The 27,812-nt window shown below is 42.5% G+C and overlaps 1 protein-coding gene across 1 annotated transcript in view; it reads right to left on the minus strand.

The window, feature by feature from the left end:
* The window catches only part of CAMK1D (calcium/calmodulin dependent protein kinase ID), a 412,449-nt gene extending 395,790 nt beyond the window's left edge, over positions 1–16,659 (minus strand). The window contains exon 1 of the mRNA XM_075017909.1: positions 16,048–16,659. Coding sequence (XP_074874010.1) covers positions 16,048–16,136 — 89 coding nt within the window. The 5' untranslated portion in view covers positions 16,137–16,659. The remainder of the gene's footprint in view (positions 1–16,047) is intronic.
* Positions 16,660–27,812: the final 11,153 nt, after the last annotated feature.

Below are 27,812 nucleotides of genomic sequence, written 5' to 3' on the forward strand. Positions count from 1 at the left end.
AGGAGTGTTTGTGTTCCTTTCTATTTTCCTCCCTAGGATTTGACTTCCACTTTTTAAAAGCTGCCCTTTTCTCTCTCACTGCCTTTTTAACATGGCTGTTAAGCCATGGTGGTTCTTTGTTAGGTCTCTTACTGTGTTTTTTTATTTGAGGTATACATTTAAGTTGGGCCTCTAGTATGGTGTCTTTAAACAGTTTCCATGCAGCTTCCAGGGATTTTAGTTTAGTTACTCTACCTTTTAGTTTCTGTTTAACTAGCTTCCTCATTTTAGTGTAATTCCCCTTTTTGAAATTAAATGCCAGAGTGTTTGACCGCTGCGGTGTTCTTCCCAACACAGGAATATTAAAAGTTATTCTATTGTGGTCACTATTTCCAAGCGGTCCAGTAACAGTTACCTCTTGGACCAGTTCCTGCGTTCCAGTCAGGACTAGATCGAGAATTGACTCTCCCCTTGTGGGTTCCTGTACTAACTGCTCCAAGAAGCAGTCATTTAAGGCATCAAGAAATTTAATCTCTGAATCCCATCCTGAGGTGACATGTACCCAATCAATATGGGGATAATTGAAATATCCTATTATTACTGTGTTTTTTATTTTGATAGCCTCTCTAATCTCCCTTAACATTTCAGCATCACTATCACTGTCCTGGTTAGGTGGTCGGTAATATATTCCTAATGCCATATTCATATTAGAGGAATGAATTGTTATCCATAATGATTCTATGGAACATTTTGATTCCTTTAGGATTTTTGCTTCATTTGATTCTATATTATCCTTCACATATAGTACCACTCCGCCACCCGCACGACCTGTTCTGTCTTTCCGATATAACTTATATCCCAGTATGATAGTGTCCCACTGATTGTCCTCATTCCACCATGTTTCTGTGATGCCTATTATGTCAACTTCCTCCTTTGATATGAGGTACTCCAGTTCACCCATCTTATTAGACAGACTCCTAGCATTTGTGTAAAAGCACTTTAAAAAACTACCACTATTTATATGTCCGCCTTTCACAGACGCCTTGGATTTTTTTATATGTGATTGTTTCACATCTGATCTTGCCCATATATTATTTCCCACGTTCCCTATCTGACTAACTTCTAGGGAATCCCTATCTATGGAGCCTCATGTAAGAGAAGTCTCCGTCCAATCCAGGTGCTCCCCCACACCAATCAGCTTTCCCCCACCTCTTAGTTTAAAAACTGCTCTACGACCTTTTTAATGTTTAATGCCAGCAGTCTGGATCCACCTTGATTTCAGTGGAGCCCATCATTCCTGTATAGGCTCCCCCTACCCCAAAAGTGTCCCCAGTTCCTAATAAATCTAAACCCCTCTTCCCTACACCATCGTCTCATCCACGCATTGAGACTCTGAAGTTCTGCCTGTCTATCTGGCCCTGCGCGTGGAACTGGAAGCATTTCAGAAAATGCCACCATAGATGTTCTGGATTTCAGTCTCTTTCCTAGTAACCTAAATTTGGCCTCCAGAACATCTCTTCTACCCTTCCCTATGTCATTGGTACCAACATGTACCACAACCACTGGCTCCTCCCCAGCACTGCCCATAAGTCTGTCTAGATGCCTTGAGAGATCTGCAACCTTCGCACCAGGCAGGCAAGTCACCATACGGTTCTCCCAGTCATCACAAACCCAACTATCTATATTTCTAATGATCGAATCCCCCACTACTAAAACCTGCTTCTTCCTAACAGTTGGTGCTCCCTCCCCCGGAGAAGTATCCTCGGCACGAGAGGATACCATAGCACCCTCTGGAAGAAGGGTCCCAACCATGGGATGGTTTCCCTCTGCTCCCATTGACTGCTCTCCTTCCCTGAGCCTTTCATCCTCCGTAACAGCATCAGGACTGTCAGACTGGAGGTGGGACAGCCTTACTATGTCCCAGAAAGTCTCATCAACAAACACTTCTGCCTTCCTTAGCTCCTCCAGTTCAGCCACCCTGGCCTCCAAAGCACGCACTCGGTCTCTGAGGACCAGGAGCTCCTTGCATCGAGCGCACACATATGCCACCCGCCCACAGGGTAGGTAGTCATACATATTGCACTCGACACAATAAACAGGATAGCCCCCACTCTGCTGCTGGGCTTCTGCCTCCATTTCCTACTCTAATTATATATGAGGGTTTAATTTAATGTTTCAGATAGAGGTTGTTATAAAGGATTTAAGTTTAAGTTTAAGGGCAATAGAAGTCACTGGCTCCCTCCAAGCTCCCCCGCTAAACTCCCCTCTCAAAACTCCCTCCTGTTAGCACTCACCCTGTTCGCAAGCACCCGGTCGCAAAGCTCCCTGGTCACTTACTAGCGGGGTTTAAGTGCTCGGCCTCCCTGATAGCTCCTCCCTCTGCCTACAGCTCAGCCAATCAGCACATGGTGTTTCGATTCAAACCTAATCAAGACTCACAGCTTCCAACTGCCTGCCTGAGCACATGGCCTTTCAAACAAACACTCAGCTCAGCACTCCAAACTCCAAACAAACAAACAAACACAAGCCCAGAACTCCCAAACACAAGCAGCCACTTACCCCAAGGTGCTTTAGTTTGCTCCTTCCTTCTCCTCCTCCAGGAGAGCCTCTCAAAACTTCCTCCTGTTAGCACTCACCCTGTTCGCAAGCACCTGGTCGCTTATTATTGTTTCTCCGTCTTCATTGAGCAAAGGGCCAACCCTATCCTTTGTCTTCCTCTTGCTTCTAATACACTTGCCGAACATTTTCTTGTTTCCCTTTATGTCTCAAGCTCGACTGAGCTTGTTCTGTGCTTTCACCTTTCCCATTTTGCACCTACATTCCTGTGTTGTTTATATAGTTTTTTATAGTTTATACAGTTTTTAAAATAAATTATTCAAAAGACTACACTTACATAAAATATACGTTTAATTTTAATTACTATAGTACAAAAACTTACATCCAAAGTCTTCCTGTTCTTTCTACCCATCCCTACTCTCCTTTCATCCCTGTGTTGAAAAGAGCTCTTAAAGGGACAACATTCCTTTTCTTCCAGATAGCTGAACAAATGTGTTTCTGTTTCTTTACTTCTGACTATTTGATGAACTAGTTTTAAGGGAATCCTTCGCCAGTTTAGCACCTTATTATGATAACATATCAAACTTCTTTGAAAGAATATTTTTAACAAACATCTGGTGAAATTTCACACACTTCTATTATTGAGATCACACACAAATAAGTGTTTTATTTTTCTAAAAGCAATGAACATTGTCATGAACACATTAAACCACTCTGATTAATTTAAAATAATATCTTTGTTTCCATGTGTTAAAATGTAGTAATCTGGAATAACTACATTATGAAAGCTTACGAGTATATTTAAAACATACAATCTGCACAGAAATACTACTGAACAAACTGTAAAACAGAGAAGGGCTGCATCATGTATTCCAAAATATGTAATGATGTACTCAGCAGGACAGCTGACTTGCCCTTGCTACAAAATTCTTGTTACTAAATTTCTGCCAAACTTCAGGTTATATCAGAAAACCTATGGCTGATTTTTATTCCCAAATTTTGTGCTATTAAGTAGGTGCCTTCTGCATGTCCAATCTTCCCAAATTGGCATGCAGTGGAAAATGTGCTCTATTTTCTTTAGAAAGAAATTTTAGAAGAGTGTGGTGCTTTTTCAAATATTTGCTATGCTTAGGTTCAGGAATTTGGCTGGAAGGGGTCAGCAGAGAGGTGGGAGGGGAGCATGGGAGAAGCAAGGTGGACTACGGGCAGGGCCACATGCTAGGAAGCTTGCCTCCCCCAGCAGCAGCTTCACCCATCACCCATGAATGACGATGGTACCTTTACATTCCCCTTATCAAGATCAAGACCCAACTATATACACAACATATTCCTCCTTCTATCCTCTCCCAAAATAAAACAAAACACCCAAACCAAGAACATTCTCAAATTTGGGTAGGTCACTGTGCTGTAGCATTTTGATCTACCAAAGCTCCTCCCTTTCCTAAGAACTCTTACATGTCTAGCATCATAAATGTAAATGCATTTGTATGCAGTTGACTAGCACAGAGCAGGTATTTTTAATGTGGTGCTCTTTTAAAATACACAAATATAACCATGTTTTGATAATAGTCAAACACTTGACTCATGATGCCTTGCACAAACAGAACAACCTTCATTTGAAGATCTTAGAAAGATGTGCAAGCCTGAACTCATTTTTGCAACTCTTCTGAAACATGTATTAGGATCTGATACTACTCTCATAGAAACCTAAGTCATAACTCCCATTGATTTAAGTGGTGCAACCTCAGGCCTTACAGACAGAGATACCAAGGAGCTAGAACTCACAAACAATCTTCTCCAGAGACACAGACCCACTGGTAGATCCTTTAAACATTCAGTTGGATTTGTGAGCCCTCTGCATCTCTGATGATCAAGCCATTTCTTCGGTTGCCCTCAGGTCTCGAGAAAGAACAGGGCAGCAACAGAATCCACAGAAAATTAAAGGAAAGAACAGAAATGTCAGTTCGACGGGCCTGCATTTAGAGCTCCTAATCACATTGCTGCTAATATTAAACTCTCCATGTTCATTTGCATTGTGAAAAAGAGTATAATCTTTTGTTGTTGTTTTTTTTCTTGGAAAGTGTAATGAAATTGAAACTATGTTGTTTTAATTGGAAAGCTATCTAAAAATTAAAATGGGTTCCTTATGAGAACTTGGTATTTTTAATCCACAATCACCTCTCCGCACAAGCTCCGCCTCCATTCTCGGAAACAAAAGGCTTTTTTTTAATTCTTCTCCTTGGTTACATAGGTTATTTGTTCAAAGTTTCAGCTGTTTCTAAATGTGATATCTGATGCTACCAAGCAAAAGAGCAAGAGAAATCACTGATATATATTGCAACAGGAACGCTGAAGCTCTGATCTTAGATGTTTTACGATCAAATCAAAACCAGGAATCTCCTTATCTCAAAAGCTTTTTTCTCACCACAGCTAGTGTTAAAGAAAAAAAATTAGCTTTTCAATTCAGCCAATAAATTCAAATAACAAAAATATGTTAGTTTAATTTAACCTGTACAAGCTGTTCAGTGCGTAAATCTGGCATAAAACTCAATACAAAGATTTCACCATGAAAACACCAGAAAGAGGGCATAGAAAAAATTCATTAAACAATCTCTTATTTAATATTTCTTTTAAAATAAATAAATAAAAGAAAGTGATTGACACATCTAGAGAAAATTATAGGAACTGCTAAACCAGACAATACATATCAATAATTAGATTAGACAGACAGATTTTATGAGCCATAATGATTTGAGCAAATGATGAAAACAGAATTATTTTGATAGTTAAGCTATTTGATTTGCCATTCAGTAACCATTACATGTTTGCAGCTATGTGTGTAAATTATTATTGTTATTAATTACCCACCATTGATGGATAAATCTATTTGCAGATTGGAAAGGGGCCAGATCCCTGCCCTGAGGAACTTTTTCATTCCTCATTCGATTCATTAACCTGCTTACTGACAATATCTTTTCAATTCAACCTTGCTTTCATACTACTGAAAATGACTGGAAAATTAGGTCCTATTAAGTAATCATGAATGTAAACTGTGACTCACCAGTCAAGTCAATGCCATTACTGGCAATAAATTGAGAGCCTTATCATAAGCTTTGACTATTATCATACAAACCAAACAATGCAACTTTATTTGGTACAAACTTGTATCCTTTGATGTTTTTATGATTGTTTAAAAAATAACTCAAAGCCATATTTGGCAGGTAGCAACACTATATAGGGAATAGCAAAGTATTCAAGGTCAGTAGCAGAGGCAGAAAAGAAAGAAAAGATTTTTATTTTTAGCTTATATTTGAAAAATGGTGGTTGATGGAGGCAGGCTGTTCTAGACGCCAAGAGAGGTAAAGAAGGACTTCACACCAGCAGCAGTAAGATGGTGAGAGGGATCTTGTAGTTAAGGTACTAATGCAGAACTGGGAAACTGAGATTGAGCGCCATGATCTACCACGGGTTTCCTGTAAAACCGTAGCAAATTAGGGCTTGTCTGCACTTGAAACACTGGAGCAGTGCAGTGGTAGACCTGGCAACTGCACCACTGTAGAGTTCCAGGGGAGATACTACCTATTCCAACACGAGGGTGGTCTCCCATCAGTTCTCCCAGCTCCTCGAGAAACACTAACTAGAATGCACCCATCAACCTAGTCCTATCCAATCTGAGGGGCTGGGCTTTTTCATACCCCTGAGCGATGTCATTATACCAGTTACATACACTAATTTTCTAGCACAGACCAGGCCTTAGTGTCTCTGGGAGTGTTACTGCATACCTCATGTAGCCACTTCTACAGGTGCAAAACACTGCTGAAGAATGGCAGTATTTTATACTCACTTTGCTCTGGTGCATCAGGTGCCTTGCAATGGTGATTTCCAGATCAATAAATTATTATTAATGATTTGCCTTACAGTAGCACCGAGGGGCCTCACTCATGACTAAGGAAGGACCCATTGTGCTAGGTGTTAGACAAGCGAGCACAGAACAAAAAACCCAAAGAGCGGTTACTCCACATAAATGTTGCATTGCTGCTCTAACCAATCACCTCCTTCCCCCTCTTCCCCACGTCCACCCACATCACTGTAAAACAGGAGCAACAGTGGCTCTCTATCACAGGGAAAGTGGGAGTATAAATACATTTACAGTTGTGAAGTGCTCAGCTACTGCAGTGATGGAGGACATAGAAAGACAGAATGTGGAACAAGAAAAGCAGCTGGTGCTGGAGGAAAGGATAGGAACTAAAAAGGAACCAGTGGAAAATAACCTGTGCACAGTAAACTGAGGTGTACCAGGCAACATGGAGAGTTCTGAACTGGCTGCTCCCCCAGAAATCCACCTTCTTGAAGATTTTTGATTAAACAATATATTTGGACATGCCCTGAATGTTTAGAAGGCTTAGAACAACTGGATTCAATGACCTCCCAAGGTTCCTTCCACTTCTACGAAATGTGTATCTCCATAACATGGCCTATGTGGTACCTGAGCAGTAGTTTTGCCTGATTTAAAGGGTCTGTGATCACTTTAAAAATCAGATACCAGATGAAGCATCATGGCTAGAGAGCACTGCTACAAATCACTACAGAGCTGGGAAGAAATCCTTCTTTCAGCCAATGGACAGCAGATTTTTCTCTACCCTTGTTGGTTCACAACACAATGATTCAGAGAGTTTAAGGCCAGAAGGGACCATTAAATCATCAGGTCTGACTCTCCTCCCACATACAACATAGGCCAAAGAATTCCACACAGTTTTTCCTGTACTGAGCCCAATTACCTGGGTTTGACTATGCTTATCTTCCATAAAGCTTATCATACAATCTTCAGTTGAAGACTTCAAGAGACAGAGAACCTACCACTTCCATTCAAAGTTTATTCCAATAGTTAATCACCATTACTGTTTAAAAAGTGCAGAGAGGCTTATTTCTAATTAGAATTTGTCTGGCTTTAACTTCCAGCCACTGGTATCTGTTATGCTTTCCTCTATTATATTAAAAAACCCTGAAATATACTGTATTTTATTCATGTGAATGTACACATACTTTGATACTCATGCATGCCCTCTTAATGCAATTAAGAGTATGGTGATAGATATATCACATAGAAATGGAGGGGACCTTCAGAGATCATTGAGTCCAGCCTCCTGCCCTCACAGCAGGACCTGTTACCATCCCTGACATTTCCTCCTTTTTTTTTTTTTTTAATCTGTTTGCCCCAGATCCCCCCTTAAGGATTGAGCTCACAACCCTGGGTTTAACAGGCTAATGTACAAACCACTAAGCGATCCCTCCCAGGAAGAAGATCACACAGAAAAACAGAGAAGAAAGCTCAGTATTTTCTCCATTTATTTCCACTGAACAGTCCTAATATGCAAACTGGAACCATTTGTGACATCAGCTGAAGCATGGAATTCTGTCAATGGGCAAGCCTGTCATGTAAAGCCCCCTGCCTCAATTTTCCTTTCAAGGTCCCCAGAAATAATCCAAAAAGGCATATGTACAATAACAAAACCCCTTATTGGAGACTGGTTTATTAATATACAATAACCCCAAAACAAACTCTTTTTTGCCTCTTCTGCCCCAGTCGCCTCTTGGGCACATCCCTCCTCCAGGAGTTCTCTCTACCTACTGCAGTCCTCTCTACCAAGCACAATTTCCAGCCTTTCCAGGCTCTACTCAGTTGTGCCCCTACTCTCCTTAGTTCACCCTGGGCACTAGTGTTCCCTGTAAGCTGAGCACTTGGTCAGCCACCCAGGCGAAATTCAGATGCTGTCCAGATCACCCACAGCCACCCATAGTGGGCAGCATGTGTTTCTATTCATGTTGCACATCCTCACATGCCTTGGTGCACGCAACGAATTTATTCCACGAACAAATGGAAAAAATTAGAGGGGACGCTGTTTGGCACATCCATTCCCAGCCCTGTAGTCTCATCTCTTTGTAAAAGGGGGTTGTAGTCCTTCTGGACTCTGAGCCACTGATCTCTCTCACCAAACTGCTTCCTTCCGGAACCCTTTCAGCAGCAGATACAGCTCTCATTCCCCACCCCAGCCCAACTTCCTCACCCTGTTTCCCTTTTCATAAGGCCCAGAGACCCCGCTTTATGCCCAAATGGGCAGCACATAATCAATCCCAGGAGCACTGGGTCACCTTCCCTCTTAAACCTGAGGAGGGCAATTACTCTTTCACACATTCAAATAGCCCCTCAGGCTTTTCAGGGATCAGACAAGGGATCCAGATAAAGGACAAATATCAATTCTTTCTTGCAATTGCAAGAAGCTGTTGAAGGTTCATAGAATTTAATTAAGATTGCAGAGTGAAAAGAGTCATGTGGACAGAGCCTACATTTTCATAATTTAGGTAACACCCACAATTAAAGATTTATTGTTTTCTGATTCACCAGGACAGTGAGAATACAAATGCATTCAAGACATGAAAACTTTCTGTGTTTTGGAAAGACTTCTGATCAGTCAGAGGCAGGACCACATATTCCTCTGAGCCCACCTACTATCGCCTCCCACCTGCACTGCCACCCAAATGCACATGGCATCATCCACTAAGGCACGTCCTCAGCACTAACACGTAAGGTGGATATCTTCTTCCATTGGGTGCAGGAGGAGTTGGCTGGATATCTGCTTGCCCAAGGGAGAAAGTATATATCTACCTCTACTAATAGCATAGCATCTTGGTATGCAACCCAGCCAGGCACCCTATGCAAAGGAGCGACTTTGTAATGAAAAACAAGCTTTGTGAGCATGAGGAATGTGTGGGTGAGTCAGTGTTGAAAAGTGTACGTGCATAGGTGAAATTATTATGGGTGATTGAGACACAGCGTGTGTGATGGTACACCTGTGTGCAAGAACGTTTAACCTGTGTGTGAGAGACAGAGAAGGGGTGTGAGAGGAGAGTACTTGTGACAGTCTTTGTGTGAAGGACTGACAGAGTGTGAATGTGCGTGTGGGAGGGGAACGAAAAGTAATTCTCTCGAGTATCTGTGGAAGGAAGAGTGAGGACGCAGAGCCTGAACAGAAAGGCCATGATATTGGCCCCCAGTACCACCACCTATATGTTTCTTCGGTGCAACACTTTACAACCAAGTTGGGACACAGTTACAGTTCATTTGTGACCATACAAACAACTGTGTTATTTTAACAGTTTGGGTTTGTCTGTGTGCAAATAGGAGTCGTATCTTATCATTACCAATTTAAGAGAACCACATCCTACCCTTGTCTTTTCAGAACAAGGGCAATAATCCCATAACATAGATGCAACAGAGTTTGCTCCTTTCTAAAAAAGCAAAGCCGTGGCCATAACAAAGCTGTAACAGTCATGTAGACAGAGCCTTGATTTTATAATTATAAATGCTTTATAAATGAAAACTGATTAAACAGACCAGCTGACCAATCTAAGGTTTTCTCCCCTTCCCAGCCCAATGCATGGATAGCATTCTGCATCGCACAATATCTTGGAATGTCACTTTATAAACTTTTAAAATTGCATCAACGTGGCCATAAAATTGGAAGAGAGTATGGAGACAATGATATTTAAATCAAAGTACTTTCTTCACAGATTCCATTACTGTTGTGAAACTTACATCTCCCAGGAACAAGTTAAGGCAGTTTTCCATCCGTCCAAGCCGGTGAACTGATTGTCTATAGAGCTACCTCAGGGTGAATGTGTTCAACTGTGTAAAGACAAAGAGTGGGCCAGCTCCTCAGATAGCATAAATTGATGTAGCTGTAGTGACTTTAGTAGGGCCATGACAATGAAGATCAGCTGCAGAATTGGCCCAATATTTATCATTATGTTTTTGTTCAGTTTCAGTGCAAATATTTTCTTCTGGCTTCTTCTCTTTAATTAAACTCAATTATTTGTACAAACACAACATTCAGGAGTCAACAAATAAAACTTAAAAATGGGAGTAAGAGGAGTAACAAAGGCACTACCAAACTTACCTACATAGAGCCATAGAGTTCAGCACCATGTTATTCTATTTTTACACCACTGGATAATGTGAAACTGGAGTAATGCAAGAATAAATCACGGTCATGATCTCCAGTCCAAAGTGATGTCAATACAGTACAAAGCAAAAGGACCCAATTCATGAAGTCAATGGGAATTTTGCCTGACTAAGGATCACAAGACAGGTCTTTGAGAAATATTTTTCAACAGTTGTCTCGTACTCTCATTTTACTTTCTTGCTATGGCTTCATCTTCTCAGTTCTCCTTTCTGAGCAGTTTCCACTTTGGTCTTTCTTTTCTGCCCTGTTCATCTCCAAGTCTGTCTTCTTCCCCTTTTTTATCTCTGTTTATAACTATTTCTCTCTCTCATGCCTCCTTCCTTTGTCTCCTCTTCTTTCTCCTACTCTCAAAATTACCAAGAATAAAGATTTACTAGCATTTTTCTGGTGAACAGAAGCTTTTTCCCTTGTAGTCCAAGCCCGAGTGTGAAATTGACTAGACGATGTTTGTGACTGTAGTCAATTTCATGATGCTATCAGGCCATGGGAAAAACTTTTTCAAAACTGTATGATCTAAGCCAGTTTTATATTATAGCCAACTCCTTAAGCCTGCAATGTCCAATACACTAGCCATATGTGGCTGTTTGACCAGTTGAGTGTAGCTAGTTGGCTTGAACAATAAATATATTTTCAGAATAATCTGGCTAGTACACAATAGCAGTGGCTATTATGACTACTGCTTCAGAACTGGTTGGACAGTCAGTCCACGATAATTACAGCCTTAAGAAAACACCATTGTATAAGAGCATTTATTACAGAGACTTCAGCATTTAACAGAAGGCAGTTTCCTACATGTCCCTGCTACCATATTATAAAAAGTTTCCTAAATTCTTCATCATCTCTATTCTGATATAAATATGACCAATACTATTTACAGAGAACATCTAAATAATTAATTCTTGCCATAGTGCAGTGAGAGAATGGGGGGCTAGGCAAATCACTAGAGGCCTCTTCCAGCCCACATGATTTTATGATTAACCAGTTTAATTCAGTTTCAATAATTTCAAAAAGCTGTCTGAGCCCTCTACATCTTAAAAATGAGGTGAAAAGCTTTTGTACAGTACAGATGAAAAATAAAATTTTCAGTGCCTGAATTATTAATGGAGTGCATGAATAGACAATATTTACAAATGAATGCATTTCAGCACAAAATATTTGAAAAAACAGTTTTTCTTTCACTTTCTGTCCTTATTTAGGGGCTCTGTGCCGTACTTCCAACAGCTGATTTCATCACAGCCACTTAGGGATATGCCGAGAACACAGGAAAGGAGCTGTTCTTGTGTTATAGATGCTTTTAGCACTTTGACATCCTTAGATGAAAGGTGACAAGGGAAGCACATAATATATGCACTTTCATTACTGAGGTGTCCAACCAGTTCTGAAGCAATAGCCACTATGCTACAGCACACTAGCCATATTATTCTGAAAATATATTTATTTTTCAAACCAACTAGCCATACTCAACTGGCCAAATAGCCGCATAGGTCTAGTATGTTGGACACAACAGTCCTAGGACTTTTCATCTGAGGGCCTCAATGCTTTTCATGTCTGAGACAGACAAGTATTATTGTACACATTTTACAGGTGAAGAAAAGTAATCACAGAAACTGAAGTCCTATCTACACTAAGAGAAATCTATTATATTATGGGACTGGCTTGCTTACTTCATTTTCAACATGGTTCAGCATTATATTGTAGAAGGAACCAAGCCAGGCTTCAGCTTTGTTCACATAGTATGTCACAAAGGAATTGATAACTTGTACCTCATGGCTTGAGATAATTCCCAATTGAAACACCAAGTGAACCCGCCCAGTGACTTTAATGGGAGTGCCTTCAGGGTCTTGGACCAGACCCTTAAAGTTATTGCTGTGCAGATCTTCCAATGATTTCAATGGAAAGTAGAATCCTCGCCTTAATACTTTTGAGGATTTGGGCTTTGTGAGTTGCCCTGCCAATGGCTTAATGTGTCAGAAGGTCTGAGCACTGAGAAGTCCCATTTAAGTTGATGAGAGTGGCAGGTGCTCAGCACTTTTGAAAGTCTGTGGCAGAAACCAAATGAGAACTCAGCTCTCCTGATAAACAGGCCTGCATACTACTACTAGGGCATGGTCCCTTCAGGAATGGTAAAGTAAATGATTCATAAATACTGGGTTTTAAAAGTAAAAATATTTATAATGGTCATGCCTATGCCTAGAAAGACCAGGTCTATTGTTCTTAATGAAGCTGTCTTTGTCTTTGATCTAGCTTCCATATAATTACTGTATATCTAATTTTATTTGCCTTTTTTTATTTTTTGCAAAACTTTGTAGTTTAACTATTAGTCACATCTAAAAACTTCATCACCTACAACTATAGTTAAACAGAGTCCTGTGATTAAAGCTGGCAAATTGTGACATTGAAAAAATCTTTAAGAGCACAAACTACTCACTGGCAACTTTAACGAACTTCAATGTCAACAGTCATAGCAATATATTTGAACTCTTTGATGAAATACACATAGCCATGTTGGAGCTCAAACCAGTTTCCACAGAATGGAGACAGGATTTATCAGTCCCCAAACATATGCAGTTTTCAGTGGCACAGCTCATACAATGTAGAGAACCATATAGACAATTAATTTTCTGTGATGACAGAGGTTTATAATAAGACTCTGAAGGATTTCATTTTTAATCAAAAGATGCTAGTAAATGTTAATTACACCATACATACAAACCAACAAAAATATTTCCACTGACAATAATAAAAATTTACAAATAGGCAAAATACAAAAAATGCTGCTTTAGAATTTACTAGAATTTGATTTTTATTTACTTTGTATATTTTGATATATAATGTTGATAATTTTTGTTTTAACAATAATAAAACTTTATTTTTAATTCAAACCCCTACTATCTGACTCTGCCGTAATTTCCCACAGCTATGAATGTTTAAATAAAAATTAAAAATGCTTTTAAATAACTATTGATATTATCCATCAAAAAATTATTCCATGCCTATTCATAGCAGAAACCACAGGGAACAGACGTGCAGCTTTAATTAATCTCTTCATGTTATGATTTCACTTTTTCCAACACCTTCGTGTTCAGGCAAAGAATTACATACCTAACATGACAAGCAAGGACACATTTCTTTTTACACAAAATTATGACACAACAACAGCTCAGTAAGAAGGACAAGACTAAATTAAAATAACATTTAGCACTTGTACTGCACTTTGCATCTTGAAAGAGCTGTAAAACATTAGATTAACTAAGCTATGTATTTATTTTACTCAATATTACTATGTCTTCTTATTATAATCCAGACGCATGACCTAGTTCAACATTAAATGTCTAGACTGATTCCTTACTCACAGTTGTTCACAAAGAGTTAGTGAACCAAAAATATGTTTACAGAAAGCCTTCCCTTGGAAGCAGAAAGAAATTGAAATTCTATGTTAGACTGCTCTAACTGTATTTTGTAAATGGCGCATACAGTGCTCAAAATGTAAAGTACAGCCTAGAATTAATGTTAGTTAAATTCATTCGAAAGTCGCGTGTAAAGCTGCTCAAAATACAGTTGCCAGGGACACGCAGAACATGACTGAGCCAAATACTATATAAGCCTACAGTGGACAAATACTCACGGTCCGTATGCAAACCTCTCCTAGAACTCATGGCCATCCATACCCATAATGTCTTTTAACAAACTTTTTTTAAACACAGATATATATGCCTCCTTGCTGAACTATTTTATTATTACATCCTGTTCCCTTCTTTACCATCTGTACATGCTTATTCTAAACTTTCATAAAGTCTAACATTTTACTACTCTTTAAGAATAGACACTAAATAAAACAAAACAGCAAAACCTGCAACAACAGTTAAACCATGGTATGTACTAAATGAAACACATCCAACCCACTTTTATTATTTCTGATCTCTTTCCTATAATAGATGCTGCCATCAGCTTTAGCACTAAGCACAAAAGCCAGGCTACACTTACCGTTGCTCTGTTAAGATAACCCACTTGCTTTCTCAGCTTATAAATATTTTAAATTCCTCTTCTATTCATATTTTCAATAAAACAAACATATTCATCTGAATATTTGGGTTTGTTGACCATGGAGTCAGTTGACCAGGGGGTCAATATTAGAGAAACATCCATTTTCTCTATATACAGTAAACTCTCTCATCTCTGGCAGCACCAGGAGGCCGCCAGATATTCAAATATTCTGGATAATAGAGAGGTGTACCTAGCAATGCATAACACTAAAGAAAAACAAGATTAGATATTAAGAAACAAACAAAAATGTATGCAGAGTACTTTATTTACCATCAACAGTAGTACTGTATGCTGTAAACTTATACTCTATTTGCTGTATTTATTTGCATTTACTTTCAATATAATGTACTTATGGAAAATGTAACTAAAATTTACTTATGGTTAAAATGTCACTTATTTGAGAGTTCCCAATAATAGAATGCTGGACATGAAAGAGTTTACTGTAAAATAAACTGTTATTTCTATCACTGAGTCAACCAATTCTTGCTCCACACAATGCAAAAAATAGATACATAAGCAGGCTGTCTTCTAGACGCTTTAGTCCCCACCAAAGTCCCCAACAGAACAGCGTGTTACCGTGAATGCATGTGTGTGCTAGGACACTAGGACACTTACTAAAATCCACATGGCCACCACTATATGCACACAGTCTTATATATGTACTACTACATATCAGGACATACCCTAGCACCCACACACTAATTCTAACACATTTTCAAACATATGAATTAACACACATACAAAAATGACACAGTCACAAACTATCAAACCTTCACAAGCATACAAACACACCATGATACACAGCACACACACACTCAACACACCCAAACACAAACCTTCTCAAACACGGACACAGGACACAGTCAGACACCACTATACAACATGCACATACACAAATGCATGTACAAAATACACCACTATACACAGTACACAACTCTTCTACATACACACAAACCTCCTCAAACCCATACACACGAGACAGGTACGCACCAGCCTACACAGTACACACCTATTCTATAACACACCACTCCACAATGCACACCCATACATATATACAAACACACCACGATGCACAGCACACACCACCTCCATTCGCACAAACACAACCCTTCTCAAACACACACTCAGAGACAAGCATACCCCCGCTTAGAACCCGCACACAAGCAGGCATGCAAACGCACCGAGACGCACAGCACACACCTCCCCTATACACACGCACACGCAGCCCTTCTCTAACACACACTCCCCGAGACGGACCAGACACACACCCGAATGCCCACCCGCGTGCAGCGAGAACCACGCTAGCTCCCACTCACCAATACACACAAACACACAACACACTCGCGCCCACGCGAGACCGCCGGGGATGGACGGCAGCAGCCAGCTGGCCCAGCCCCGCCAGCTAGCGGGACGGCGGCTCCGGCTCCCCGCCCGGCTGCTCACTTACGTGCCCAGGGTCTCCTTGAACTCGAAGATCTTCTTGATGTCCTCGGCTTGCTTCTTCCACGAGCTGCCCTCGCCGTTCTCCCGGGCCATGGCAGCGGCGCGGCTCCGCCGGCGGCAGCAGGAGATGCAGAGCGCAGGGCGGGAGAGCGGGCAGCCGGCGGCGGGGCGCTTTTGCTTTCTCTTCAGCTGCTGCTGCTGCTGCTGCTACTGCTGCAGCGGCGGCTTCCTCCTTCCACCCTCTCCTCCGCGCTCCCGCTCCGACTTCCTGCTTGCTGCCGCGGCTTCCTCCCGGCTCCCGCTCTCCGCCTCTGCCCGGTCGCCTTCCCCCACGGGACCGGCTCTCCTCTCCGCCGCCCCCTCCCTCCTTCCCTCCCCGGCTGGGCGCCGCGGCTGCCCGGGGGAGGCGGGGGTTCCCGGGCGGGATTTACCCCCCGCCCCCGCCGCCGGGTTGACTCGGGGGCAGCGCACGCTGCACGCGGCCGCTCAAGTGACTTTTCCCGCCTCGTCCCGCGCAGGTGGGTGCCGGGGTGAGCCCCAGAGCGGTAGGCGAGGGCAGCGCGCCGGGCTCCGGCCGCGGGGCTGTCACGCAGCGGCCCCTTGGCGGTGGCAGGTTGTTATGGCAATGGGAGGCGGAGGGGGAAACAGTCCCCCTCCCTCCGGCCGCCGCCTGTCAGGGCTGCTCCTGACTGAATGACTGGCGATAATTCGCATTGCGCCAAAACCAGGCGCGTCACGCGCACTCTTCTCCCCACAGAGCCCGGCGCCTCCGGCCTCGCGCCCGCTGGCAGGCGCACCGGGGAGTGCCGCAAGGGCGGCGGGCGGCTGGCAGCTGGGACGCTGCGGAGAGGCCAGAGCGGGTGGGGTGGGGGAGGTGGCCAGCTGGGGTCAGTGCCGCCCTTGAGTGGCCTGGAGGGTGCCAGGAGTTTTCTGCGGGCGGGGCCAGCGCTGCCCGAGACACCCCACCAGCCCCGCTTGCCAAAGGCAGCGGCCCAAGCAGCGCCCTGGCCTCTCTGCTAAGGGGCTGGGGAAGAAGGGGGCACCTGGACCCCTATCCACTGGGACCTGGGCTGCTGTGTGCACTGCTCTAGCGCCCAGATGTGGGCCCGGGGTACCTGATGCAACTACAACCACCCACAGGCGGACTCCAGCCCCGGGCTTAGTGCAGGAGCCTCTGCACGTTGAAGGAAAAGTCAACTGGCTCGTAGGTAAGGCTGTACAGGAGACTCGTTCCTTGTGTAATGGGCTAAGTGCCACTGCATAGGACAGTCAGCAACACCCCTAGCTGTGTGGGTTCCATATTTCCTCTACCTGAGGAAGCCCCTTCTGAGTGTCAGAGACCCATCTGAAATTCCAGACAAAGCCCCACTTGTACCGGTAGGCGAGTGGACTCAAAACTCTGGAGCATAGAGTGGAAGCCTCTAAGGTTTGAGGTAAAACCAAGCTGGCTCTCAGCCAAGGCGGTATAGCAGGGGGGTCAGCAAAATGGGGGGCAGGCCTGCCCTTGAGGGGTGAAATTTTGAAAGGGGGCACAGCATGATTGGCTGCTAGATCTTAGGCTCATCCATCACATTAAAAATGTTGAAATATTTTACTGGTTTTATGTCTGTGTAGTCGCATTTATATACCAATTAATAAAGTTTTTACATTCTACATACTTATTTTCTTTTATATGTGCCAAAAGGCTTTTTATTTTCATATGAACATAAGCAAAATTTCTCTCAATTTGGGTTACATTAGACAGGTTGGGGGAGGGGGTCCTGCTGATTGCAGGGATGAAAAGTGTGGCCCAACATAAAAAGTTTGTTCACTCCTGCTGCAGAGGAGACTCATGCTTCCTCTCTGTAAGTGCTCTAGGTGCCACAACATGGGACAGAAAACCACACCCCCAGCAATGTGGGTTACAGAAACAGAGCAGAAAAAAAAAGCCCCAGCCCAAATTACTTCTATTCTAAAGAGACAAAAGCAGGGTGATTATCCCCATTTTACAGATGAGGCACAGAGAGCAATTAGTGACTTGCCAGAAGTCACACAGCAAGCCTCATCTCCTGAGTCCCAGTTCAGTTCTGTGTCAAAAATTATATTTCTCTTTTAAAACTCTGCCCCCTGCTTGTCTTTACAGAAGCCATTAAGCTCTCTTCAAGTCAAGGGAGGCATGGCTGGGACTGGGTTAGCTCATGCAGCTGACAGGAGACTTGGATTCAAGATTCATATCTGTCACTGGCTTAATGAGACACCATATTCAAATATCAGAGAGGTAGCTGTGTTAGTCTGTAGCTTCAAGAACAACAAGAAGTCTTGTGGCACCTTATAGACTAACAGATATTTTGGAGCATAAGCTTTCGTGGGCAAAGACCCGCTTCATCAGATGCATGAGTGTGGGAGTGGTTTCTGAAAGCTTATGTTCCAAAATATCTGTTACGTCTATAAGGTGCCACAAGACTTCTTGTTGTTCTTTAAGCTACAGACTAACACGGCTACCTCTCTGATACTTGTCACCATGCAAGGCACTACATTTAGCCGCAATGAGTGGAAAACCCACTGAAATCAACATACTACACAGATTACAGTGAGAGATTGTGCCACACACTCTTGAAGAAACTGAGGAACCCCCTAATCAGCATCCTGTACAGCAAACAGGGCAACATCAAAAGAGAGCTCTCAAATCTGGAGACCTTCATAAATAAACAATCTTCCATGCAAACCTCCACATGGCTGGACTTTACTAGAACAAGACAGGAGATTTACAACACACATTTCTCTTCTCTACAGAAGAAAAAGGACTGTAAACTATCTAAACTCCTACTTTCCACATGGGGCTACAATAGTGGTACCCCTAGCTCACCCAGCAATATTGTCAATCTATCCAACTACACACTCAGCCCCGCAGAAGAATCTGCCATTTCTCGAGGACTCTCTTTCTGCCCCACCACCCCCACAAACTTGATATAGTTCTGTGGTGATCTGGAAGCATTCTTTCGCTGTCTACGACTCAAGGAATACTTTCAACCTGACACGGAACAGCACACTGACTCACAGGTACCCTCCCACCTATGGTACAAGAAAAAGAATTCCTCATGGACTCCCCCGATGGTTGAAATGACAAACTGAACCTATACATAGAATGCTTCCGCCAGTGTGCACACACAGAAATTGTGGAAAAGCAGCAGTGCTTACCCCATAACCTCAGCTGTGCAGAACGCAACGCCATCAACAGCCTCAGAAACAACCCTGACATTGTCATCCAAGAAGCCAACAAGGGAGGCGCTGTTGTCATCATGAATAGGACAGACTACCAAAAGGAGGCTGCCAGGCAACTCTCCAATACCACATTCTACAGGCCTCTGTCTGAGGATCCCACTGAGGAATACACAAAGAAACTACAGCATCTGCTCAAGACCGTCCCTATAAAAACACAGGAACAGATTTATACAGACTCACCCCTTGAACCCAAGTCAGGTTTATTCTGCCTGCTACCCAAGATCCATAAACCAGGAAATCCCAGGCACCCCATCATCTCAGGCATTGGCACCCTCACCACTGGATTGTCTGGATATGTGGACTCTCTACTGAGGCCCTATGCTACCAACACCCCCAACTTTCTTCAGGATACCACCAGCTTCCTCAAGAAACTACAGTCCATTGGTGACCTTCCTGAAAACATCATCCTGGCCACCATGGATGTAGAGGCCCTTTACACCAATATCCCACATGAAGATGGACTCCAAGCTGTTAGGAACATTATTCCTGATGAGACCGAGGCACAAATAGTGGCGGAGCTTTGTGACTTTGTCCTCACCCACAACTATTTCACATTTGGGGACAAATTATACCTTCAAATCAATGGCCCCACGGTATGCCAACATTTTTATGGCTGACCTGGAACAACACTTTCTCAGTTCTTGTCCCCTAGCGCCCCTCCTCTACCTGCACTACATTGATGACATCTGGACCCATGGGAAGGAGGCTCTTGAAGAGTTCCACCATGATTTCAACAGTTTCCACCCTACCATCAACCTTAGCCTGGACCAGTCCACACAAGAAATTCACTTACTGGATACTCCTGTGCAGATAAGCAATGGTCACATAAATACCACCCTATACAGAAAACCCACAGACCGCTATGCTTATCTACACACCTCCAGCTTCCATCCAGGGCATACTACACGATCCATTGTTTACAGTCAGGCACTAAGGTACAACCATATTTGCTCTGATCCATCAGACAGAGACAAACATCTACAAGACCTTTACCAAGCTTTCCTCAAACTACAATACCCACCTAAGGAAGTGAGGAAACATTGATAGAGCCAGACAGATACCCAGAAGCCACCTGCTACAAGACAGGCCTCGCAAGGAAAACAAGAGAACACCAGTGACCATCACATACAGCCCCCACCTAAGGCCTCTCCAGCACATCATCAGTGATCTGCAACCCATCCTGAACAATGATCTTTCACTCTCACAGACCTTGGGAGGCAGGCCTATCCTCACCTATAGACAGCCTACCAACCTTAAACAAATCCTCACCAGCCACTACAAACCATAAACCAGTAACTTTAGGCCTGGAAGCAGCCCCTGCAACAGTCCTCGCTGCCAATTGTGCTCACATATCTACACCAGTGACATCATCACAGGACCTAACACCAACTATGCCATCAGGGGCTCCTTTACCTGCACATCTACTAATATAATCATAGAGTCATACAAGAGTAGGACTGGAAGGGACCTCGAGAGGCCATCGAGTCCAGCTCCCTGCCCCAATGGCAGGACCAAGCACTTTCTAGACCATCCCTGAAAGCCATCTATCTAACCTCTTAAATATCCCCGGTGATGGAGATTCTACCACCTCCCTTGACAATTCGTTCCAGTGTTTGATCACCCTGACAGTTAGGAACTTTTTCCTAATGTCCAACCTGAACCTCCCCTGCTGCAATTTAAGTCCATTGCCTCTTGTTCTATCCTCAGAGGCAAGGAAGAACAAGTTCCCTCCCTCTGCCTTATGACACCCTTTTAGATACCTGAAAACTGCTATCATGTCCCCCCTCAATCTTCTCTTTTCCAAACTAAACAAGCCCAATTCTTTCAGCCTTTCTTCATAGGTCATATTCTCTAGACCTCTGATCATTCTCGTTGTTCTCCTCTGGACCCTCTCCAATTTCTCCGCATCCTTCCTGAACTGTGGTGCCCAGAACTGGACACAATACTCCAGCTGAGGCCTAACCAGCGCAGAGTAGAGCAGGAGAATTACTTCTCGTGTCTTGTTCAAGACACACCTGTTAATGCATCCTAGAATCATGTTTGCTTTTTTTGCAACAGCATCACACTGTTGACTCATATTTAGCTTGTGGTCCACTATAACCCCTAGATCCCTTTCTGCTGTACTCATTCCTAGGCAGTCCTTTCCCATTCTGTATGTGTGACACTGATTGTTCCTTCCTAAGTGGAGCACTTTGCATTTGTCGTTATTAAACTTCATCCTGTTTACCTCAGCCCATTTCTCCAGTTTACACTGCAATTTACATTGGCCAAACTGGACAGTATCTCCGTAAAAGAATAAATGGACATAAATCAGACATCAGGAATGGTAATGTACAGAAGCTTGTGGGGGAACACTTCAGTCTCCCTGGACACTCAGCGACAGATTTAAGGGTGACAGTTCTGAAACAAAAAAATTTCAAAAATCAAATGGAGAGAGAAATCTCGGAGCTGCAATTTATTTGCAAATTTGACTTCATTAACCATGGATTAAACAGAGACTGTGAGTGGCTCGCATCTTACAAAGGCAGTTTCTCTGCTCTGTGTGCTAATATCTCTACATTAGATTCTGACAAAGGCTCACATCCCCCTGTCTGATCTGACTTGTTTTTTCCTCTTTTGATAAGTGCTGTTGCTACTGGGCCATTTCCACCTTGCTGAATAAACCTTGTCAGCTCTGGCCCTCCCTCTTACTGGGACCCCACTTTTTAAATACCCCTCTGAAACCACCACCACCCCCACTTATGCATCTGATGAAGCGGGTCTTTGCCCATGAAAGCTTATGCTCCAAAATATGTTAGTCTAAAAGGTGCCACAAGACTTCTTGTTGTTCATCTTCAAATAGTTAACTTCTCTGTGGCTCAGTTTCCTTGCCAGTAAGATGGAAGTAAGTAGGCCAGTGAGTTCATAAGCACGTGCCTAAAATTCAACACCGAAATCAGCACCCTTACTTTCAGCAGCATCTAGGAGCTGGTGGTAGTCCTCTTGACTTCTGTGGCTTTGGGTGAGGCCCAAAATCTGACCCCCTGATTATGGATTTAAGTGTCTAACTTCAGGCACCCAATCATAAAAATATGGCCAACAATGCTTACCCACATTAAAGCATGTTGAGATCTTCACATGAAAAGCACCATGTAAATGAAAATTATTATTAATTTCTTCAGTAATACTACTAATTAGGTGCAGAGTATTATTAATCATTGCAGACATGGACTGGATTTCAGCCAGCAATTTAGGAGTAAAAGTCACTGTAGTCCATATTGCAAACCCCTGAGCTGTCTGTTCTCCACCCTGAAAGTACAGCAAATTAATAAGGAATAGCTGCTCAATTTAATAGTACCATTGTTCTCTACCACCCACATATATGATCCTGGCCTTTTTTAAATACAGTAATAAAGTTCACACTTTAGAAAATAAAAGAGGTAAAACTTGAAATGCAGAGAGATTAATATGTGTAAAGTGTTTTATAATCTTAATGTCAAGATTAGAAAACAATGTTAATAGTTTACAAATATTGGCAGGTAACACTAGGATTGTATTGGGGAGCAGTGGATTCATTTGGGGAAGAACTGAAATGTAGTTTGCAACGAGGGGCAACCATGAGAGGTAGTATACTAATAATGATTTCAAATCTTTTTCAGTCTTGACCTGTGATGTCCAACCAATGGCTACTGCTGTAGCAAACTAGCCACATTATTCTGTAAATATATTTATTGTTCAAGCAACTAGCCACACTCGGCCAAATGAATAGCCACATATGGCTAGTGGCTAACATGTTAGACACCACAGATCTAGATTATAATCTCAGAGAACAACATGATGATAAACTGTCTAGTGTGCATGTATAATATTGACATCTGTTTGATGGAGTAAGATCTCCTTAACTGTGGCCTTAGAATATTAAAAGCTCTCCTTTAGCTCAAGGGGCAGGAGTGTTCATTGGCGCCCTGGAGTTTGAAATGCCCACTGCATGCAGCACCTTGGGTTTGCTATGTATGTTCTTCACTTGTCCCTCTTATCATCCATCATTATTAGTTGCACTGTAGTAGCATAAAAAATGCCAGTACTGGTGACCCACTGAACTAGTGCTTGCCCCCAAAGAGAATAATAGAATCGTAGAATCTTAGGGCTGGAAGAGACCACAGGAGTCATTTAATTCTGCCACCTGCCCAAAGCAGGATCAAACCTAACTAAATCATCTCAGCCAGGACTTTGTCAAGCCAGGGCTTTAAAACCTTTAGAGGTAGAGATTCCAACACCTCTCTAGCTAGCCCATTCCTGTACTTTACCACCCTCCTAGTGAAATAGATTTTCCTAATATCCAACCTACACCTCCTGCTCTGTAATTTGAAACCTTGCTCCTTGTTCTGCCACCCGTTACTACTGAGGACAGCCTCTCTCCATCCTCTTTAGAAACCCCCTTCACTGCTACCAAATTTCCCGTTAAAGAGCTTATAATCAATACCTAAATATATTTTCATCCCACACCAGCCCTGATGCTCTCTCTCTTTTTCTGTTGTAAATTAATTCACATTAGAAATATAGAATCACAAAATTGGATTTATGAATAATTCCATAAGAGGCTATGGAATTTAACATTATCTTGAACCCTATGTCCAGTTCTGTTTGCCCTTTCTCAAAAAGGTTATAGTAGAACTGGAAATGATTCAGGGATGGACAACAAAGATGACTTTTGTAGAAGAAGAAACTAAAAGGTCTATGTCTATTCATCTTAGAAAAGCGTCAGCTAAGTGGAGATGATATAGCAGTCTATAAAATCATGAACAGCGTGGAAAAAGTGAATAGAGGAGTATTATTGACCCTTTCCTATAACACAAAAAAACGGGGGTCTCCCAACTAAATGAATAGGCAGCAGGTTTAATACAAACAAGGAAGTTATTGGGTTTTTTTGTCTTCAGACAGTTAACCTGTGGAACTCATTGCCATGGGTTGTTACAATGCCCAAGAATATAACTGTATTTTAAAAAGTGCTATATACATTCATGAAGGCTAGGACAACCCCATAGGTATTAGCCAAGAGGGCCCGGAATACAACCACATGCTTATGGCAAACATATATTTCTGACAACCATAAGCCAGCATGGTAAATTGGCCTGGATCACTTCAGCTACCCTCTTCTGAGCACTCCCCTTGAAACTCTAATACTGGTCACTATCAGAGACAGGCTATTGGGCTGGATGGTATAGATGATATTGGTCTAACTTCTGGCAGTTCTTATGTTCATATCATCCTCCTAGGAATCATAAAGTCATAAAATCATAGGATGATGCTCATCTAGTCTAATGATTCTCAGCCAGGAGTTTGGGGCCCCCTTGGAGACCCCAAGCAAGTTTCAGGGGATTCACCAAGCAGGGCCAGCACTATATTCACTGGGGCCCAGGGCAGAAAGCTGATGCCCCACCAGCTGGTGCCAAAGCCTAAGCACTGTAGCTTTGCAGAGGCCCGTGGGGCACTGGAACTGGTATTTATATGCAGAAAACCAGCTGTTGTGGGACAGGTGGGTCATGTGAAGATTTATTGTGTGTTGAGGTAAGGCTTCATAAAAAAGACTGCTGAGAACCTCTGGTCTAGTCTGAGCCCTTGCACAACATGGGCTAAAGAATCTCACCAGTAAAATCTGCCTCAAGTTTATAACTTCTCTTTGAAGTCTAGCATATCATCAGCTTCCATCACTATTATTTATTATGACTCTTTATTGCACATCATGAGCTACATTTGAATCTCCTCTGGTTTGGGAGATTGTCACATTTCTCTTTGCTTAGGCAAAGCAATAGACATTTGTGCTATGTAAAAGTTTAGGTAGCATTGTGCATGCTGCGATTTCTAGTCACCAAAATTGCATGAGTTAAAAGTAGTGTCGGCCTACGTGTAACTGCAAGTTTTCTTTAAACTATTTAACTCACACTCACATCACTCAATTATCGTTGACACCATATAGACCCTTCTCCTTCGCAGTCATTGCAGTCCCTCATTTCAGAGGGAACTCAGGGAGGCTATAAACCTGCCTGATGGACATGATCAAGGCAAATTATTGTAGTATATTTTAAAAAATGAAAAGTCTTGCATAAAATCCTCCCTCCTACAGTGAAAGTATACACCAATGCATGCAGGAGTAGAGTGGCAATAAATAATTATATGAAATTACACACAAAAAGTACATTAAGATAACTTTAGTGAGGCTGCAAAATAGAGCTCTAAAGTGTTAAAAAATACTAGAATGAAGTTTGCCTGTTCAACCTTAATTTAGTGCCTTTTAACATGGGTATTGTAACACAGTCTTTGATTAAATGACTACATACTATTTTTTCTGCAGCCTTGCCTATAATAGGCATTAGGATATGGAGTGTTAGGGCTTGTCTACACTCGCTCCCTACTTGGAAGGGAGCATGGTAAGTAGGGTGTTGAGAGTTTATTAATGAAGTGTTGTGGTGCATATGCAGCACTTCATTAAGCAAATTCCACCCTATCCCCTGCAGCAACTCCAAAATTTTAAACTGCTAAGTGCCAGCTCGCATGTAGACATGGCTCACCAGCCTGTACTTCAAAGTGCCCGGTATACTTTAAAATCCCTCTACTCCTCAAAATTTTGAGGAGTAAAGGGACTTTGAAGTTGCCCAGGCATTTCGAAGTGCCAGCAGGTGAGCCGCAGCTACACGCGAGTCAGCACTTTGAAGTCTAAAACTCTGGAGTTGCCACGGGGAGGGGAATTTGCTTAATGAAGTGCTGCATATGCACCGCAGCACTTCATTAATAAACTCCCAACAGCCTACTTACTATCCTTCCTTCAAAGTAGGGAGCTAGTGTAGACAACCCCTATATGACAGAACTCTACTAAGCATTCTGTAGCTACCACCTTATAGAGGTTTTTAAGCAAATGTTTTAGAGTATTTTTTTTCCATTTTTTATTTGAACAAGTTGGGTGAAGCACTATAAAGGTGCACTTTCTAAACTGGTGCAGAGTCCACAGATGGGACCCCTTCATCAACATTCTCCCATACCCAGAACCATCCTTTAAGCCCCAAGTTCTCCATCACATTACATTTTAAATCTTTTGCAGTTGATCTAAATCCTGAAAGTACCTTAAATAGGTCTAAAGCCTGAGATCAGTTTAAGCTCTTAAAGATGATCCAAGGCATTAGATCGTCATAAACTGCTAATACCAAGTCCCAAAGCACAAAAGTTGGGGACAAAAAGATTATAAAAGTTTGGTGCTTATTCTGCTTTAAAGTCTGAAAAGGGTTCATGCTGCCCTAAGGATTTTTTAAACTGTGCTTGTAAAATGGATAAGCATGCAGTAGTATAGGAATTCATACTTAGCCTGCTATTAACATTAGATGTCCTTTGGCTATCTGGTGCCTGTTAAGTCCACAGGTACGCAAATTTCTGAAGATGTTGATACACAACAGCTGACCTCAGTTTGTTGATGGCTCTGCTCCCCACCACATGTGGAGGAGCAGGACTCAGCAGACCAGGAGGGCACAGCACAGAACAGCAGGTTGCCTCTCGTCCGCCCAAATGATGAGTGTGGGAGGGCCCAAGGGGTGGTGACCCCTTACTGCTGCTGCCACGTTGCCCCAGGTAATCCCTGTCAGTTGGGGAGGGGGTAAAGAGGCAGGGTGGGGCAGAGCAGGAGAGGAGCAGTGCTTGAATCATGGAGGAGGGAACCCCAGGCCCCACACCTAGGGCACTGGGATGGAGTTGTCCCAAGCCCCACCCATTCTTGGGATGGTCATGTCTATGTGTACCTCAGTCTATTTTGCCACCCACGTGAGCATGGATTTCTGACAGCTGTTCCATCTAATACAATAAACACAACAATAATCAATTTATTCCTCGTCCTGAAGAACCAGTTACTCACTCCAGGTCAATCACACCTTAGATCTCAGAGCAGAGACGACATTGTAGCTATTCCTATAAGAAACTACATTAAGGTTTATTAAAGAAAATTCAGAGGTTTTTTTTAGAAAGCAGATGAACATACATACACGAATGAGTTACAACCTTTAGTTTCAAAAACTAATATAGAGCTTCCTTATTATAGAAGCATGCATGTCCTTTAGGGCTAACCCACACTAAGCACTGATGATCTCTTTGTTCAGAAGTGTGCAAACTGAGGGCAGGTCTCCCTCTGGGGGGTGTGAAACTTCATAAGGGGGATACAGCACAAACTGCTGCTGGGTCTCAGGTTCATCTATCTAATTAAAAATGATGAACTATGCTACCGTTTTTATGTAAGTGTATTCACATTTATGTACCAATTAATAAAATTTTTGCACTCTACATAGTTACATTCTGTGTACACATACTGAACGAGTGAAGGTTTTTTTTTTATTTTTCCATATGAACATAACATCACTTTGGATTACGTTAGGTTGCAGGAGGGGGGCTGCTTATTGCAGGAACAGAAAGCGGGGACCAACAAAAAAGTTTGCTCACCCTGTCTTAACTTATACTTGGCAAACCAGGTCTCCCAGAGTCCAAGTAGCATAG

The sequence above is a fragment of the Carettochelys insculpta genome, chromosome 1 (assembly GCF_033958435.1).
Source record: "Carettochelys insculpta isolate YL-2023 chromosome 1, ASM3395843v1, whole genome shotgun sequence".
In the NCBI taxonomy this organism is placed as follows: Eukaryota; Metazoa; Chordata; order Testudines; family Carettochelyidae; genus Carettochelys; species Carettochelys insculpta.